At 39.7% G+C, this 17110-nt stretch overlaps 1 protein-coding gene across 2 annotated transcripts in view; it reads left to right on the top strand.

Annotated features, from left to right (window-relative positions):
- The window catches only part of KDM4A (lysine demethylase 4A), a 31464-nt gene that overhangs the window by 5985 nt on the left and 8369 nt on the right, over nt 1-17110 (top strand). For both annotated transcript variants that reach the window (XM_044442766.1, XM_044442776.1), the window contains exons 7-17: nt 2313-2416; nt 4509-4646; nt 5904-6151; nt 8792-8982; nt 9897-10243; nt 10798-10918; nt 11655-11833; nt 13426-13624; nt 14573-14649; nt 16268-16323; nt 16690-16798. In XM_044442766.1, the coding sequence (XP_044298701.1) occupies nt 2313-2416; nt 4509-4646; nt 5904-6151; nt 8792-8982; nt 9897-10243; nt 10798-10918; nt 11655-11833; nt 13426-13624; nt 14573-14649; nt 16268-16323; nt 16690-16798 (1769 nt within the window). The remainder of the gene's footprint in view (nt 1-2312; nt 2417-4508; nt 4647-5903; nt 6152-8791; nt 8983-9896; nt 10244-10797; nt 10919-11654; nt 11834-13425; nt 13625-14572; nt 14650-16267; nt 16324-16689; nt 16799-17110) is intronic.

Here is a 17110-nt window from a genome sequence, read left to right as displayed (position 1 = left end):
TATTTTTCAAAGACTGGGTGTCACTCTCTTGGGAGAGGTATAGCATTTGTTAGAATTCAGAGAAGAGGTATTTAGTTTTATTTATGCATTCATGGGGGACAAAACTCACTAAAAATAATGCTGTTTACATTCATTTCAGGATGGGATGATTTAAATCATAATTTCAATCAAGACAAAGGGTTGATTAATCACATTTCCCATTTAAACTTCTTAGTGTGTTTCCAGATGAGTGATTTAATTTTCAACCAGGTTGATTTACATCTAAAAAGAATATTGTTTACAGTGTTTCATTCTTATAAGGAGGATTTGCATCTTTTGGTCTCATGGTTCATGATTTTTGTGCTTTCTTTTTAAAATATATGCAGGGAATGCCTTTAAAAATGTACTATATATGGTTTTGATTCTAATCATTAGCCATAATAACTTGAGATTAAAACTACAATCTTATACATGTCTCCTCAGAAACAAGTTCACTGAGTTCAGTGGGCCTTACTGCAGGGCAAGGCCTATAGGATTGAAACCTAAGTATGGTAATACAGGAAGATTCACATGGAGAATTTTGTTTCTTTTTCCAGCTGTGTTGCTTCTTTCTGTTTGATACAACATCAGGCCAGTTTTGTCCTCACAAAAACTAACTAATGACTGAAAATGAAATGCTCATAACTGATAGGTCAAAACAAAATTTGATAGTTTATTTTCATCTGCTGGTAGTGAAATGCTTATTTTTGGCTTGAGTGCAAATATTCATGAGGGTGTGTGTGATTGGCTTTGTGTTCCCTTTGAATAGAAAAGCTTCCTTTAACACCATGTATTTGGTAGGGAAGCATTGATTCAATTTAGAGGTTCCTTACTGCTGAGAAGCCCCAAATGAACGGACTGTTTGAGATTTTTATGCTTTGCATGTCTGAAGCAGAGTGGGAGGAACAGTGGAGGTGATCTTTGTCTCCCCATCCTCCATTTTCTTTTCTTTTTGCAAGATGGGCTTTCTAATGACAGTGTTTTGAATGGGGAAGGAAGGAGACTGGAGAGGGCTCAGGATAAATCGCATCCCGCCCAACCACCCACCAGAACATTCCCCTTTCCCATTCTCCTCGGTCAGTATTCTGACCTCAGAGAGGCCCCAATGTGGTTCTCTCTGCGCTGTCTGTTAGGGGCTGGAAGTAGATCTCTGACTCTTGCTTCCAGGGGTAAGGAGCATTGTCTATAACCTCAGAAGAGGGTTTCTGAGTAATCCTGTGGTCCCTGTGATGTTCACTCAGGGGCCATAAGATGTTTCTCCAACTGCCCCTTATTTACTGCTAGTTATTTTGAGAAACCTAGTATTTACACTCATTTGAAAAACTGCCTTGCTTAGCCTGGCTCCAACACTATAGAAGCCTGGAACAACAGTCACTTTATCCAGCCTTTATCTTTGCATATGTGCCTTCAGTCTGAGAATCAGAAACCACAGCCCAATGCTGGACAGAGCCATTTTCATGAGATGGAAAATGAATTTCCGCACTTGATTGAATTCCTACCAATATGTATGAGTGTGACACGGCCATTAATTCATTTTTATTATGCTGTAAATATAGGTTTAAGACATTTATAGTAAAACTTAATCACTATTTAGCTATTTTAAAAATGAGAAATACTTTCTTTAATTAAATTTTAAAACCTGATTTTGGGGATTTTTAAAATCATGCAATTTTATCCACCTTGCTTCATTTTAATTCCAATTTATGCTAGTAAAATAACCTTTATTTAACATAAGTTAGGGAAGTCCAGTTTAATAGCTTCATTTTCTCTGTAACCTATGAACAATATCCTGCTTTTCTTAGGGTTCTAAAAGTAAAAACTTGCTGTAAATAGCTGCTCTTAGAGTCTTTGTTTTTAGCATTTCAGGTATTTCTCTTCCAATTCCTCCTTCAATTTTCTATTACTTCTGAACTTACTGCTTTTAAATGCCTAAAATCTGCTGGGCAGTGGTCCTAGTTTATAGATGCATCTTCATTGTTGTGTGCAAGATCTGTCAAAATTTTCTAATGAGGGGTCCTCCAGCCTCTGACTTAATTTGCATTGTGGCAAGAGATTAGATAAAGAAGTACACCTTCCTATGTGCTACTGAAAACAATGGGTGCAAGTCAAGCCTTCTTTTGTCCTGAAATTTGCATTTGGCCCATGGTAATGTCTTTTCAGCCCTGTCTCTAATCCTCATAGCTTCTTGAGTAAGAAGAGTAGTGTAGAAAGTATTTATTCCTTTAGCCTTTTTCAATCAGTTGTGTAGTCTGTTTAGATCAAATATATACACTGAACACTCTTTTCTTAAATAGGGTTTTTTCCTGGAAGTGCCCAGAGCTGTGAAGCTTTCCTCCGTCACAAAATGACCCTGATCTCTCCATCCATACTGAAGAAATACGGAATTCCTTTTGATAAGGTAAGGAAGCAGCTGCAACATGGCTACAACATTAAAGCAAAGCTATGCACCACCTGCTATCGTTGTAAGATTGTAGAAGTCAGATTTTTAGACCACCAGACCAGAAAATGCTTTATTTTAATTACTTCTTTCCTTGAAATACTCTTCTTATGTAGACAAAATTGACCCAGCAAAACACAAAAGGGAAGCCTTGATAGACTTGGGGATCCCAACCTTTTTTTAGATATCAAACACATCTTGGGGCGGGGGGGGGACTAAAGAGTAAGGCCCACAAAAAACACCCTAATGAGAATCATTTGTGCTCAGTGTCTACAGACTAAGTTGAGAAAGGAAAACTGAAAATCAAATGGGAAAAATAATGGAATAGAATGACTGGGAAAGAAGGATAGTAGGAGAAAGAAATAATGATTAAAAATGTAGAATACCTACTTGTCGCCTGCACAGCTCATTTCCTGCTTCATGGCAAGGCTTTTAAAAATGTCTCTATGATTGGAAAGAAAAGCTAGCTGTAGAGATTAAATGAGTAATCCAATATTTAAATTTAAATTGGATTGGACACATTTGTTCTTCCTCCCAAAACAGCCTAATATGGACTGACAATGCTCATACTTTGCCCTATACTATTCAGGGATAGGACATAAAGTGAGGAAGTGGGAATGAGTGGAATGGCTAGAATCCTTGGCAGAAGCACTCTACACTACAACTTGTAACAGGGCTCAAATTGTTTAATATGATACTAGTTAAGACTGGAATAATCGCTGGGGTTTTTATTTCTAGAAAATGCAACTTACTTTAAACTTCCCAGGAAATGTAGTCACTTTTGCAAATGAATTCTGAGATACACAGTTGAATGCCCTGTAAGGGGATGATGCATGCAGTAAATTGCTTTGATTTGTGCTTAGAGAGTATAAGTTGTATTTCAAACAGTCGGGCCTACTTCTTTTTTGCAGTTTCCAACCAAAAAAGCAAAATCAGTTTTACAGGATTGGAAGATGCTACAAAGTCACAGCTTACATATAATTTGTTTATTTGTTCATCAGTGAATGATTAAGATCTATCTTGCACCTTATTTTTATCTAGCTGGACTCAAATATGCCAGAAACTACCTGTGTAGTTTCCATGATGTGTGGATTTTTGCCTAATTTATCAGTCAGATGCTGATGTGGTTCCTATGGCAATACAGTTTTCACACTTCTCCACCCTTCTGGTCTCACCACATATCCTGGCAGCCTCCTGTCTTATCAACATCTCTTCTCATACTGTTGCTCCCTTTGGACATTCAGTAGGGGCATCCTTCTTGGTCCACTGAGGTTTTGAGGCAGGTTCTTCCTCTCCCCCTCCTGAAAATGTCTGCACCTCTGCAATACTTCATAGCCACTCTAGTCCCCAGATGATTTTTTATTTAGCCATAATAAACATTTTTGCTGTGATTTCCCCATTTACCTGTTTGTCTCTGTTTTCAAAAGAAAAAGGGTGATGGCCACATAGCTTGGCCAATAGAAACAAGGTAGGTAATGATACATCTTTTGTTAGTGATCTGAGAGTGGCAGAGAAAGGATGGCTGAATGGCCTCTGTAACATGGAGATTACAGGTTTGGACAACCAGAGTAGCCATGGTGAAATGTGACAACCTTAGTATATATTCTGGATTCTCTCTGTGGTTTTTGGAAGCATACTACAGACAAATGCAATGACTAGGTGTGGACAGCATGACAGACCAACAAGGGTAAGAAATCACCATGGCTTTGCATAACATACGAAATCAGTCTGCATCTCCCAGAACTTTGTGAATAGCACAGGTACATTGATTCAGCCTTAGACAATGTATCAAATGCAACTCATGTTCATTAGATTGAGTTTCATTTAATCTCTACTCTTCAGTGTTCAACTGCTTGTGTTTGATCTAGTTTGATTGTTTATGCCAAGATTAAATTGCTTATTTTGTGGCTTGTTAGAGTATCTTTTTACTAGATAATTTCTCTGGCAAGCTAGGTAAAGGAGTCATGCTATTACTAATGCCATAGCAATGAAAAATACAAGTTTTAGGGTTTGTGTGAACTATGGAAATCCAAGTAAACCTTTTCTCTTTCAGGTCACCCAGGAAGCAGGTGAATTCATGATAACCTTTCCGTATGGATACCACGCTGGTTTTAATCATGGTTTCAACTGCGCTGAATCTACTAATTTTGCCACACTTAGGTGGATTGAGTATGGAAAGCAGTCTGTTTTAGTACGTGTTAAATAGTGTGCTTCTTTTCTATTTAGAAAACAACATTTTAGTTCTTTGTCTAGCTATGTGATGATCTGGGTTGATTGGAGATTTAGAAATCAGTTTTAAAAAATAACATGCTTTTATTGACAATTATGGGATGTAAAGTTGAGTTGACCTTTTTAATCTGTAAGTTTGAGACAGCATATAAAAATGTTTAGTGGGATTTAGTGTGAATAAAATCTCTGGATTCAAACTTTTCGTAGGAATGAGGAGAGAATTTCATCAGAGCCCTTTGAGTTGCTATGCAGGTCTACTGCCCATTGGCCTATATCAGGGGTCTTCAAACTTTTTCACCAGGGGGCCAGTTGAAAGGTGTCAGTGCTGGGCGCGGGCCAGAAAGGTGGTGCCGGCAGGGTGTGTGGGCTGGTGCGGGGGCATGGCAAGGTGGGGGTGGGCACATGCCACGATGCAGCGGCGGGCAGGCAATTCAGCTTGCTCGCTTGGAGATCGTTTTCTCCAAATGATCTCGCGAGCAAGCCACCGCCTCCCCGTGCAGGGGGTGAGGCAGGCAGTGGTGGGTGCATGGAAAACCTCGGAAGCGAGCTGGATAAATGGCCATGGTGGGCCCAGGCCGTAGTTTGAAAACTCATGACCTATCTTAATTGTCAATATTTAGCAGGTGTAAAGCATTAGTTAAGAGATAAATGTAGCTTGTGAAATACATGTATATACTGCTGTTTCATCTTGTGAAATAGAAATAGGGAGCAGTATTCTGTATCACTCTGGAAATGACAATTATATTATGCTATCAGATGGGAACTTAAATACAACATTATTAGCATTAGCCAGTAGTAAGATATTGCCCAGGGTAACAGGACTTTTTGAGGTTCCAGTACATGTCCCAGAAACCTAAATATGTTAGGTGTCTATTTTACTCTTTCTTCAGGTTTGTAAGTGTTCTTCCATTCAACAGTCTTACTAGCTGCATGCTTTCATGTGGGCCAAACCACACATCAGTTTAGAAGTACAGCAGCATCAATTGATCAAAGGCCATTCACTTGGTCACTTTTTTATTTCAAAGTATTTAAATGTGGAATGCATTTTATACATGTTAGTGTTACTTTTCAGTCTCTAATCTTTATGTCTGCAATTCTAACTTGGGATGGTATAATCAGAAATTCTGGGAGAATTGCAGGAAGAGAAGGTATGGCAGCAGAGTAAAGTTGGTTAAAATGGAAAGATAAGCAGCCTCAGCTGGCTTGTTGTTTTGTGCAGTGCTCGTGCAGAAAGGACATGGTCAAAATATCAATGGATGTCTTTGTGAGGAAATACCAGCCTGAACGCTACAAGCTCTGGAAAGCAGGAAAAGATGTAACAGTCATTGACCACACCCTTCCAACACCAGAAGCCGCTGAGTTCTTCAAGGGAGAGCTCCTCCAGAAAGTTCAGAATGAGAAGCACTGCCCTGAGGAAACTGAGCCAGAAGAAGAATGCAAAGCAGATGGAGATATGGAGAAGAGGAGGTATGCTTAACTGTTTTTATTCAGTGAAATCGTTATTTAGCTAGCTGAGATACCCCATTTAATCCATTATGTTTGGGCATATCCTCCTGCATTCCACCTTCAGAGTGTTTACAAACTGCAAGACTTCAGGGCATAATTTTTTGTTTAACACCCAGCCCATAGAAGAATTTGGAAAAATAAAGTGGATTCATGGCTTTGACATTTTGATTCTAGCAAAGATATTATGATTTTATATAGCTGGACTCCACAAGTGATTCAGATCCTTTAGGGGAGACACCAATGGCTCTGTCTGGTCAGGTATTAATGAATGAATTTCAGTTAATGCGGCCTGATGATGTGGACAAGGTGCTTGGACAAGTACGTCCTACCACCTGCTTACTTGACCCTTGCTCTTCGTGGCTGCTGACCAAAGCCAAACACAGGATTGGTTCCTGGATCCTGGAGGTCATCAACACCTCTCTGAGGGACGGCCAGGTGCCCACTCCTTTAAAGGAGGTGGTAATCAGGCCTGTCCTAAAGAAGGCATCTCTGGATCCAGAGATGACTTCCAATTATAGACGGGTGGCCAACATCCCGTTTTTGGGCAAGGTGTTGGAACGGGTGGTGGCGAGACAACTCCAAGCACTCTTGGATGAAACTGATTATCTGGACCCATTTCAGTCTGGCTTCAGACCCAGTTATGGTACTGAATCTGCCTTGGTCGCCCTGTATGATGACCTGTACAGGGAGAGAGACGGGGAGTGTGTCCCTGTGGGTTCTCCTGGACTTCAGTGACCATGGTATCCTCCTGGATAAGCTGGCAGGACTGGGAGTCGGAGCCACTGCTTGGCAGTTGTTCTGCTCCTACCTTGACGGCCGATTCCAGAAGGTGGTACTGGGGGACTTTGGCTCTGCGCCATGGCAACTTTGCCATGGAGTACCGCAGGGTTCCATTTTGTCCCCCTTGCTATTTAATATCTTCATGAAACCACTGGGGGAGGTCATAAGGTTTGGGTTGCGGAGTAATCAGTATGCTGATGACACCCAGCTCTACCTCTCTTTTTCAACTAACCCAGGTGAGGCAGTGGCTGTACTGAACCGGTGCCTGGCCAAGGTAATGGGCTGGATGAGGGCCAATAAACTGAAACTCAGTCCAGATAAGACAGAGGTTCTGTTGGTGGGTGATTCGAGCTCCTGGGTAGGTAACTTGGGCCTTGCCCTGGATGGTGTTGCACTCCCTCTAAAGGACAGGGTCCGCAGCTTGGGAGTGCTCCTTGATCCGATGCAGTCCTTGGAAGCTCAAGTGGCAGCGGTGGTGAGGAGCGCTTTCCTTCAGCTTCGGCTAATCCATCAGCTGCGTCCCTACCTGGAGGAAGATTGCCTAGGAACAGTAACACACGCATTGCTTACTTCCCGGTTGGAGTTCTGTAATGCGCTTTATGTGGTGCTGCCCTTGAAGACCATCTGGATACTTCAGATGGTGCAAAACAGAGCTGCCAGGATGCTGTCAGGGACTGGGCGTTATTCTCATATAACCCCAGTCCTCTATCAGCTCCATTGGCTTCCCATCGAAGTCCGGGCTCAATTCAAGGTGCTGGTTATTACCTATAAAGCCCTAAATGGCTTGGGACCAGGATACCTAAAGGAACACCTTCTTCCCTATTTGCCCTCCTGCCCCCTGAGATCGGCAGCAGAAGCCCTCCTCCGGGAACCCTCTGTGAAAGACATTAGGAGACAGAGTACCCGGAGGAGGGCCTTCTCTGCGGTGGCACCCCGTCTATGAAATGTGCTCCCCAGAAAGGTCCACCTGGCACCGTCATTATATGTTTTTCGGCACCAGGTTAAGACCTTTTTATTTAAACAATATTTTAATAAGTTTTAATATTGAATTTTATCATATTTTAATTGCAGCATTAATTTTAATTTAACAGTAACGAGTGGGTCATTAATGTTATGTTAGGTATTTGTATTTTATTTGTGTAAGCCGTCCTGAGGCTCTTGCAAAGGACGGCATACAAATATCTTAAATAAACAAACATGAAAACTTTCCCTTTCCAGAAATGAACAATCTGATTCATTCAACCTACTGGGGATATAATGATCAACATATATTATTTGAAGTTTTTCATCTTCCAGTAAGCTACTGAATGTGTCAGTGAACACAGGAAATTTAAGCATAAGGGAAGAAGGATAATTTGTCCTATTTAGCCAGACTGTTTCCCAAAACATTATTACTGTAGGTTGGTGAGAGAACACTTAAAGAAAATGTGAGTTGCTTTAATATGTCTATTTTAGAATCAGTGTAAATTGCCATTGTCTGATTCAGTTTAAGATTGCGTTCATTAAGATTCCTTCATATCATAGGCAAATATATCCCATTTGAAATTTCTACTTAAAATAGAGGTTTACAGGTGAGAAAATACTGCAAAACTTATTCTAAGTATTGGTGTTAACAAAAGCTCACCCCCCGGGACATGTTGTGGCGGAGAATGGGATAGCTGGGTTGTTGTTTTTTTCCCAGGGGGTCTTCCCCATAGAGAAGTGTTTCTCCATTTTGGAGCTGCGCCTTCAGCTTCTGAAACAATACAGGAAGGTCGCAAACTAATCAGAGCTAGCAACCTGATGTGATGATTGGAGTTGTGTTTAACTTGTTTCTTTCAGTGTGACAAAGCACCGTATTGGAACAAAGCGGCACCGGGTCTGCTTGGAGGTTCCTCATGAAGTGAGCCAAAGTGAGGCCTTTCCCAAGGAGGAGCTGGGTCCAGTACAGTTTGACATGGACGTGGCAGAGTCTCCAGTTGGACCAGCTAGAGAACCTGTACCACAAGGGGACCAAGGGCTTGCACCCCCAGGTAATTACTTCAGGGTCTGTCGTGCCACTGCACAAGTGCATGCTCTCTCCTTGTGGGCTGTGACACTGAAACTTTATGCTTTTACTCTTAGGCATCACAACTTTCACTAAATAAAAAAGGTATAGGAGTACTTCAGCATTGGGAGCAGAAATTCAACAAGTAAATTGGCATAACTCCAGAGAACAAAGGAGAGCTTAGGAAAATGGAGAGTAGCTAGATGGATTCTTTGCAGTAAGGTTCATATTAGTCATTCAGATTCTTTTTAGCATTGACATCCTAGTAAAATGTTTCAGAGCAACTTAATAATGTGAATAGCATTTAGCTCCTAGGATCAGGCGGTAATCTCCCAAGAGTTATGAAACTAATGATACGGAATTACAAAACAATAGGCAGCCTGTCATTGAAATCATTAGAAGATAACTCTATTTGTCTTACATGCTATGTTTATAACTGCTCCAGTATAACCAAATTCTGGGGCAGTAAAATAAAATCTAAAATATCATATTCAGTAAAAAAACACTAAAATGAAATTTTAAAACATGACATGGTTTGGCAACATATTTGGGGAACACAAGTAGAGGAGGTAGACTTCAAAAAGCGTGGGGTAGGGAGCCAAACTTCTTGCAAGCCAAGAACTCAAAGTTGGTAACAAGAATTTGAAAATGGAAAAAATGCTTAAACATTTACGTATTTGCTTTGAAATTGGAGGAGGAGGCTGAACTAGAATGTTTTGTCTGGTCATGGAAAATAATAAGGGTTACTGGTGCAGTAGTTGCATAATTAGGCTGGACCTAGGCTGGTGGTTAATCTGTGGAAGCTCCCGTTGGAATCAGTCTACTTAAGCTTTAAGAAGCAATCTAGTTTACTTTAGTAACAATTGCTAATGCATACTTTAAACATTGTTTTTGATTCAGAATATGCAGATTCCTCAGAAGTAAAATTTGAAGAACTGAAAAATGTCAAATTAGATGAGGAAGAGGAAGAGCCAGAGGCAGCTGTTCTAGATCTTTCCATTTCACATTCTGTGACGTCAGCCTTGACCCCATCAGGCATGAAGCAAGGCTCAGGCTCCAGCCTTCAGTCTGGCTCTCCACTGTGCTCTGCTTCTTCAGGTTCTGAATGCCTTGACCTGCCCAGACAGGCCCTTGAGCAAGCCGAGGTGCTCACAGTACACAGTTATGCTAAAGAAGATGCCAATGGCATGGATGATGTGCAGCCATCTGGGAAGAAAGCCAGTGTGAATGAACAAGAGCTTGCCAAAGTAATGAGAAGATTGACATGGGTGTGGTGGTTCATGAAAAAGTTGCCTTGCCATAGCAGACTGTAATGATCAGTGGTATCTAAATGGGATGGGTCACATGATGAACAATGGTCTTAGTCTTCATATGGTTTTTCTGTAATATACTGTCTGTCTGACATTCTGTGTGATTTGCTGCTACAAACATGAATTAGATTTTAAATAAGAATTTAACAGGGTGTACATGTTAGGACTGCTTTTTTAGTCTTGGGCTCCAAGTTACTCTTAATACCTGATGCTCAGAAGCTACATATGCTCAAAAGCTGTGCATGTACATCTCTAGTTTCTAAAATATGAGCACCTTTGGAAAATGCAGGTCTTGCATGGCATGGCATTTTAAAAAAATGAGAGGCTGTATTAACATTCAGCCTCTGTCCAGTAGCTTCATACAACAAATGTGTCTTGTCCAAAAACAACTTTTAGATTTTTGCTCCTCTTCCTGCTAACTTCAGTTTTAAGACATAATAACCCGAACCATTTCTGTATAATGCCTACTGACCTACCTTTGTCTTGCCCAGATGGCAAAGGAGTACATAAGATCAGTTAAAGATCGGAAGAAGTCAAAAGGACGTCGTCAGCCCTTAAGCAAACTCCCTCGTCATCACCCCCTGCTAGTTAATGATGGCCTCAGTGATGATGGTAAGTTCTGTGCTCATTTTGTACTGTTATAGAATGCTGTTGTGCCATAGTAGTGAAATGGCACAACTCTCTGTAACAGTGAAAGTAGTGAGATAGTAGTGAAATTGCCAATGATAAGTGTAGAAAGCTCTAAATAATTAGGAGCCAAGATACTTGAGAGTGTGTCCTTCTCCCTTACCAACCTGCCCCATCACTAAGGTCATCAGATAGCATGCTCCAGGTGGTTCCATGTGGAGCTAGGGCCTGATTGGAGTCAACCCACAAAAGACCCTTTAGTGTAGTGACTCCATTTTTATTGAACTCTGCCTCAAGAGGTCAGGCATGCTGGCACCAACACAGCTGTTTTTGGCACCTCCTGAAAAACATCCCTGCTTGAAGAAGTCTTCCCTGACTTGACCAGCCTCAGATGTACCGATAACCCATTTTAACATTCTTTTATCATTCTTTTATCTATTTTATTTTTTAATTGTTCACTGCTGTAGACTCTATTTGGATGTGGAGCAGGATATAATTTCTGTAAATGAAATTAAAAGTCATGTTTGTAGTTATTGCATTCTCAGCAGGTGGGTGTGGATGAGCATTCAGTGGGACAGAGAATGTTCCCATTTCGTGGTACTGTGTAGTATGTCTAATTAATTGTCTTGCCAGTAATCTAGACCTATTATTTTCTTGATTGGCAAGAAAGAAAAGCCAAAAGCTTTTAATTTTTGACTGGCCTTACTGTTTCTTACTGCAGAGATGTCAGAGCAGCTAGCAACAGAAGAGGAAATGGAGGAGGCAGAAGCATGGGCAAAGCCCCTCAGCCAGCTGTGGCAAAATCGCCCTCCGAACTTTGAGGCTGAAAAAGAGTATAATGCCATCATGGCTGAACAGGCCCCTTACTGTGCGGTGTGCATGCTTTTCCAAACCTACCAGGTGAGAAGCTTAAATCCCTTTTGCAGTTTGTATTGTAGGACACAGAAGGAATGTGGTCCATAAGGATTCTGACACTAACAGTGCTACTTCAGTTTTACTACTGGCTCTTGCCAGTAGCTAAATTTCTAACTTCATCATAAGTGATGTTGGTGCCCTAACATCATGAACTTTGCATTGCTGTTTTTTATAAACTGCCTTGTAGCTTCATTGTACATTTTAGAGTGTCTTCTAATTTTGTAAATTTCATAATGCAAGTGAGCGTCTTCAGACCTGAGCACCGTCAGTCGTTTTGCTGGAAGTTACATAAATAACACTTTTGCAACAGGCTTAGAACCACTATTATGTGATAGAGTATTTTGAAAAGTTGGAGAGTTGATTATATCGGGACTTGCAATAAAGGTTTTTTGGAGGTGTATTTGTGAATGCATACAAAACTATTATGTTGTGCAAAGTTCCTTTTCAATACAATTTTAAGGTATTCATGCTTTATAGCTGTCAAAAATAATCTTCAAAACCGTTTGAAATGTATGTGATAGCAATTTTGCATATATTTTCATAGATGAAACTGTTTTGCATCAGTTGTTAATCTCAGTTCTTTTGATCATAATTGTATATTGGTGGTGCGACTAGTGTGGTTCCTTTTTTATTTAAGAAAGAAGTTCATGAGTCCCTTTGCACTGTTTTGCAGTGCTTGCTTACACAAAATGCATTGCTTATGACAACTCTTGGCAGCTATTGGATGTGTCTCTTGAGTTGTGACAGGCTATATTCTGCAACTGCTGGAGGTTCCTCTTACATTTTGTTTCCTTTAACTTCTTAGAATCAAATTTGCACCTCATTACTAGGCTCTGTGCTAGAGTTACAATATGACATTAAGATCTCATCTAACCTGTATTCTATTTTGACATATGACCTGTTGAAATTATTAAAATAATTGCATAACAACATTCTGTGCCTTGATCTGACTGGAGATTAGCTCTTTGACAGCAATATTTATTTCTGTAGTTATTTATACAAGCTTTTATATACAATAGCCAGTTTGGCTCTCAGAACAGTTTACAAGATAAAAAGTACCATATAATGATAAAATAGCAAAACAATAGTAATATATTTCAATAACAATGAAACATTTCAGCGGTTTTTACCTGAGCCAACCAGTAAGAGCAAAAAATAAAGCTAATGACAAATAAACATATGCAATTAAATAAGCAAATAGTGACCCAACAAGGTAGATAAAAGCAAATATAATAATTTTTAAAATTGATCACTTAATTAAAATACTGGGAAAACAAAAAAGTTTTTGCCTGGCATTGGAAGATGTAAAGTATTGGTGCCAGGCATATTTCTCTGGGGAGTGAATTCCACAAACGTAATATTTAGTGATTTCCAACAGAGTATTCTACCAAAACTCATTCTGATTTTCCACTAATCCTGTCACTGACTATGTTGTTACATCTGATTAAGACAACAATATAAAGCACCTTCTGTGTTTAGCTTGGGTCATGGCAATACCAAACAGAACATAAGTCCTTTAGTAGCTACACTGCTTTCTGAAGCTTATTTCCTGTAAAATGCACCTTTTCTCCCGGCAGGCAGATTGTGGAGGCCAGAGCTCCCAAGCAGTTCCAGATGCAGCTGATGGAAAGATGAGAACTAAACCCTTGATTCCTGAAATGTGCTTTACTACCACTGGTTGTAGCACAGATGTTAGCCTCTCTACCCCTTACTTGGAAGAAGATGGCACCAGTCTTCTGATCACCTGCAAGCGATGTCGGGTCCGCGTACATGCTAGTGAGTGCACTGGAAAACTTTAATGGGCAGTCGTGTTAAGAGTTCAGAAGAATACAAAACAACTAATGAACAATATCAGGATGGCCATTGAAAATTTCTCACCTAATGTTTGCAGTATCCCTAATACCTTAAAGTGCTACAGCAGAGGATGGTTGCCCCAGGTCTGGGGGCTGAATCTGCCTCTCCCTGGGGTTCTTATCTGATGCTTTGCTGTTCCCTCAACTAAAAATCATTTGATGGCTTTCCAGCTTTTGTGTAGTTTTTTCCTATTATTAAAAGGTTGAAATGTCTCTCCTAAGGATTAGTTGCTGGCAGTAAGAACTTTAAGCTGCATTCGTACCCACCTACTACTAGAATGGAGCCTGTAATTTTCTCTGAGAATGGAAGTAAGCCCTTGGCCTAAAAGTTTCCCTACCCTTGCATTGAAGTTTGGAATACTTGGGATGGTGCTGTAGTAGCAGTAGTGCCCTGGTTATTTATTTATTTAAAACATTTACATCCTGTCTATACCAAAATAGGTCTTAAGACGGCTCAGAACTCCTTTATTTTAGTTACTCCTTTAAATAACAGAACCCATTAATTTGACCAAACATGGTTGCTCTTATGTTTCAAGTAAGTCATGAAGGAAATGTAGACTTGACATTCCAGTTTAAATGAGGGATAAGTGGATCAGGGCTATTGATTGACAGCTAGTGATGTAATTTGAAGAGATGATTGAAGGATAAGTGTAATGCTGTCTTCGTTTAGATTCTATAGAACTCTCTGTTCTGTTCTCCCTCTGGTCTCAACACTAGCCAAGTGGTGGGGGACACAGCTATCATAATTAGATCGATTAATTGATAGTACATAATATATAAGGTAAGAGTAGAGTCTGAAAAGCTGCTAGCTGCTATTAGAGAGAGAGAACTTGCTTAGATTGCTGAAGTTATTTTTTCATTTCCATGTTAGGTTGTTACGGTGTTGCTCCTGAAAAAGCAACTGAGGACTGGAAATGCTCTCGATGCAAAGCTAATGCTTTAGAAGAGGTAAGACTGCCTGGTGCATTCAATAAAATTCTCTTGTGTATATGCATGGGTCTCAATTCAATGCAGTCTCAGCCAGTTTGTTTGTTTGTTTGTTTATTTAGTAAACCTCTATGCTGCCCCATTCACCAAAGCCTCGGAGTGGCTTACAACAATAAATAAATACATATTAATCATATAAAAACAATATAATTAGAAATGTCCTGGCCAAAGATATAAAATCAATAAATAAGCTAACAATTAAAATGACATTTAAATAAAAAGGTCTTGGCCTGGCACCAAAAAACAACGACAAATAAAAAGGGCTTGGCCAGGCGGACCTCTCTGGGGAGTGCATTCCATAGATTAGGCGCCACTGCAGAGAAAGCCCTCCTCCAGGTACTTACCCTCCTAATATCCTTCACGGAGGGTTCCCGGAGAAGGGTCTCTCCCACTGATCTCAAGGAGTGGGAGGGCACGTATGGGCGTAAGCGCTCCTTTAGGTAACCAAGACCCAAGCTGTGTTAAGGGCTTTATAGGTAATAACCAACACCTTGAATTGAACATAATGCCCAGTCCCCGTCAGTAGCCTGGCAGCTCTATTTAGATTCAGGTTTGCAACAATGGGATAATAAAATGATGAATCTGATGGTGAATTTATTGCAGTCAGCATAACAGACCTAGAATAACCTTTGCAATAGATTCGAGGACATGAAAGAGTTGATAGATTTTTAAAGAAAATTCCACAAGATCCTGTGAATTATATCTTGTCATAAATTGGTTTATGGAATTGTCTCTAAGCAGGTTGCATAGTTGACTTATTTTCATCCATGAAATATATTCTTGAGCATTATAAAACCTCTCTCTTGGATGCAGAACTTCATACTGGAACTGACTTAAATAGTAGTACCTTTGGGATAGGTCTCTTGAAATTCTTCTGTATCAGCTCCGTAGGTCATACAATGAAAACCTTTGTCAAAATGATTTTATGTTATGGTGCCTGTTGGGAATCACTGCCTGGTCTACTGGTCTAGTGAATGGTTTCCGACTTATAAAGTTGTTCTTCTGGTCCACCTTGTCTTGTCTGCCATGAAATACCTATTAAATAGGATACTGTAAATGTATCAGCTTTTATCAGAATAAAGCAGAGATCCTGCATCACTGATGGCTGAAAGCAGTTCGATAATTGGACCTTGTTATGTGTGTTCTAGCTAGCTTGAGCAATTTTTAAAGTCCTCCTGCAGGCTTCCTATAGAACTGATTAAGCTCCTCTTCCTTTTAGTCTGCAAGATTTAAGAGTTTCCTCATGGACAAATGTGATTAAAGCACTAGCTCAGGTTTCCCCAGCCTGGTGCTTTCCAGATGTTTTAGATTACAGCTTTCAGCATCCTCGTGTACATTCTGCAGTATAGAACTCTTTTTTGTTTAGGGACTATAAGAAGGTTCCATCAAAAGGAATATTCATTAAGCATTTTTACACTGCCTTTTTAAAAGCTACCAAGGTAATATGCAATATAACAACAATAAGAACAACAAAATTAATGAAACCCTTAATAATAAAAAATAATAAGGGATAACTGAGAAATTCTGAGGAAATTATGTTGATTGATTTGATAAAATGGCCTTTTCTCCTCTTTGTCAGGATTGCTGTTTGTGTTCACTTCGAGGAGGTGCACTTCAAAAAGCCAATGACAACAAGTGAGTCTCCAGGAGTTACCAAATATAGAAAGTCTCTTCCCTTCTTTTATATTTTATATTTTATATTTTTATTTATTTTATATTGTTAATTTTAATTTTATATTGTTATTTTTGTATTTTATTGTGTTTGTAAGCCGCCCCGAGGCTTTGGCAAGGGGCGGCATAGAAATGTTATAATAATAATAATAATAATAATAATAATAATAATAATAATAAATGCATCAGCTGTTTACTTAACTTCATGTGATAGATTCAAGAGTGATGTTCTCCTGTTTATTGTAGAGCTGGTTGATGGGGCAGGGGATTATATAACCCAAATGGGTTCCTGTGCTTTATACCAAACAGAGGATGTTTGTCTATTTCCAGGTGGGTCCACGTTATGTGTGCTGTGGCAGTTCTAGAGGCCAAATTTGTAAACATTGCTGAGCGCAGTCCAGTGGATGTCAGCAAAATACCATTGCAACGCTTCAGGCTGGTAAGGAAATAAACCATCTTGCTCTTCCAAATTGGTTGGGTTTGCAACATATGGGCTATAGGATGTTTGCATAAGGGGTCTGATAAAGCAATTAAATAAGCTATTTATCACATGATGCTAGATACGGAGGATCAGACAATATGGATTGTAGGGTGAAACAGGATAGGATGAAGCTCCAAATGGTAAATTATACCACTTGACAGGTATACTGTGCCTTTTAGGGGTACTAAACACATACATTATTCTTGTATTGTTTTTAGGATTATTTTAAATGTAATTTTAGTTATGATTTTAACATTTATTTGGAAACTG

The sequence above is a fragment of the Varanus komodoensis genome, unplaced genomic scaffold (genome assembly GCF_004798865.1).
Source record: "Varanus komodoensis strain SLA01 unplaced genomic scaffold, ASM479886v1 scaffold1, whole genome shotgun sequence".
NCBI lineage: Eukaryota > Metazoa > Chordata > Lepidosauria > Squamata > Varanidae > Varanus > Varanus komodoensis.
This window is presented reverse-complemented; position numbering and strand designations above follow the sequence as displayed.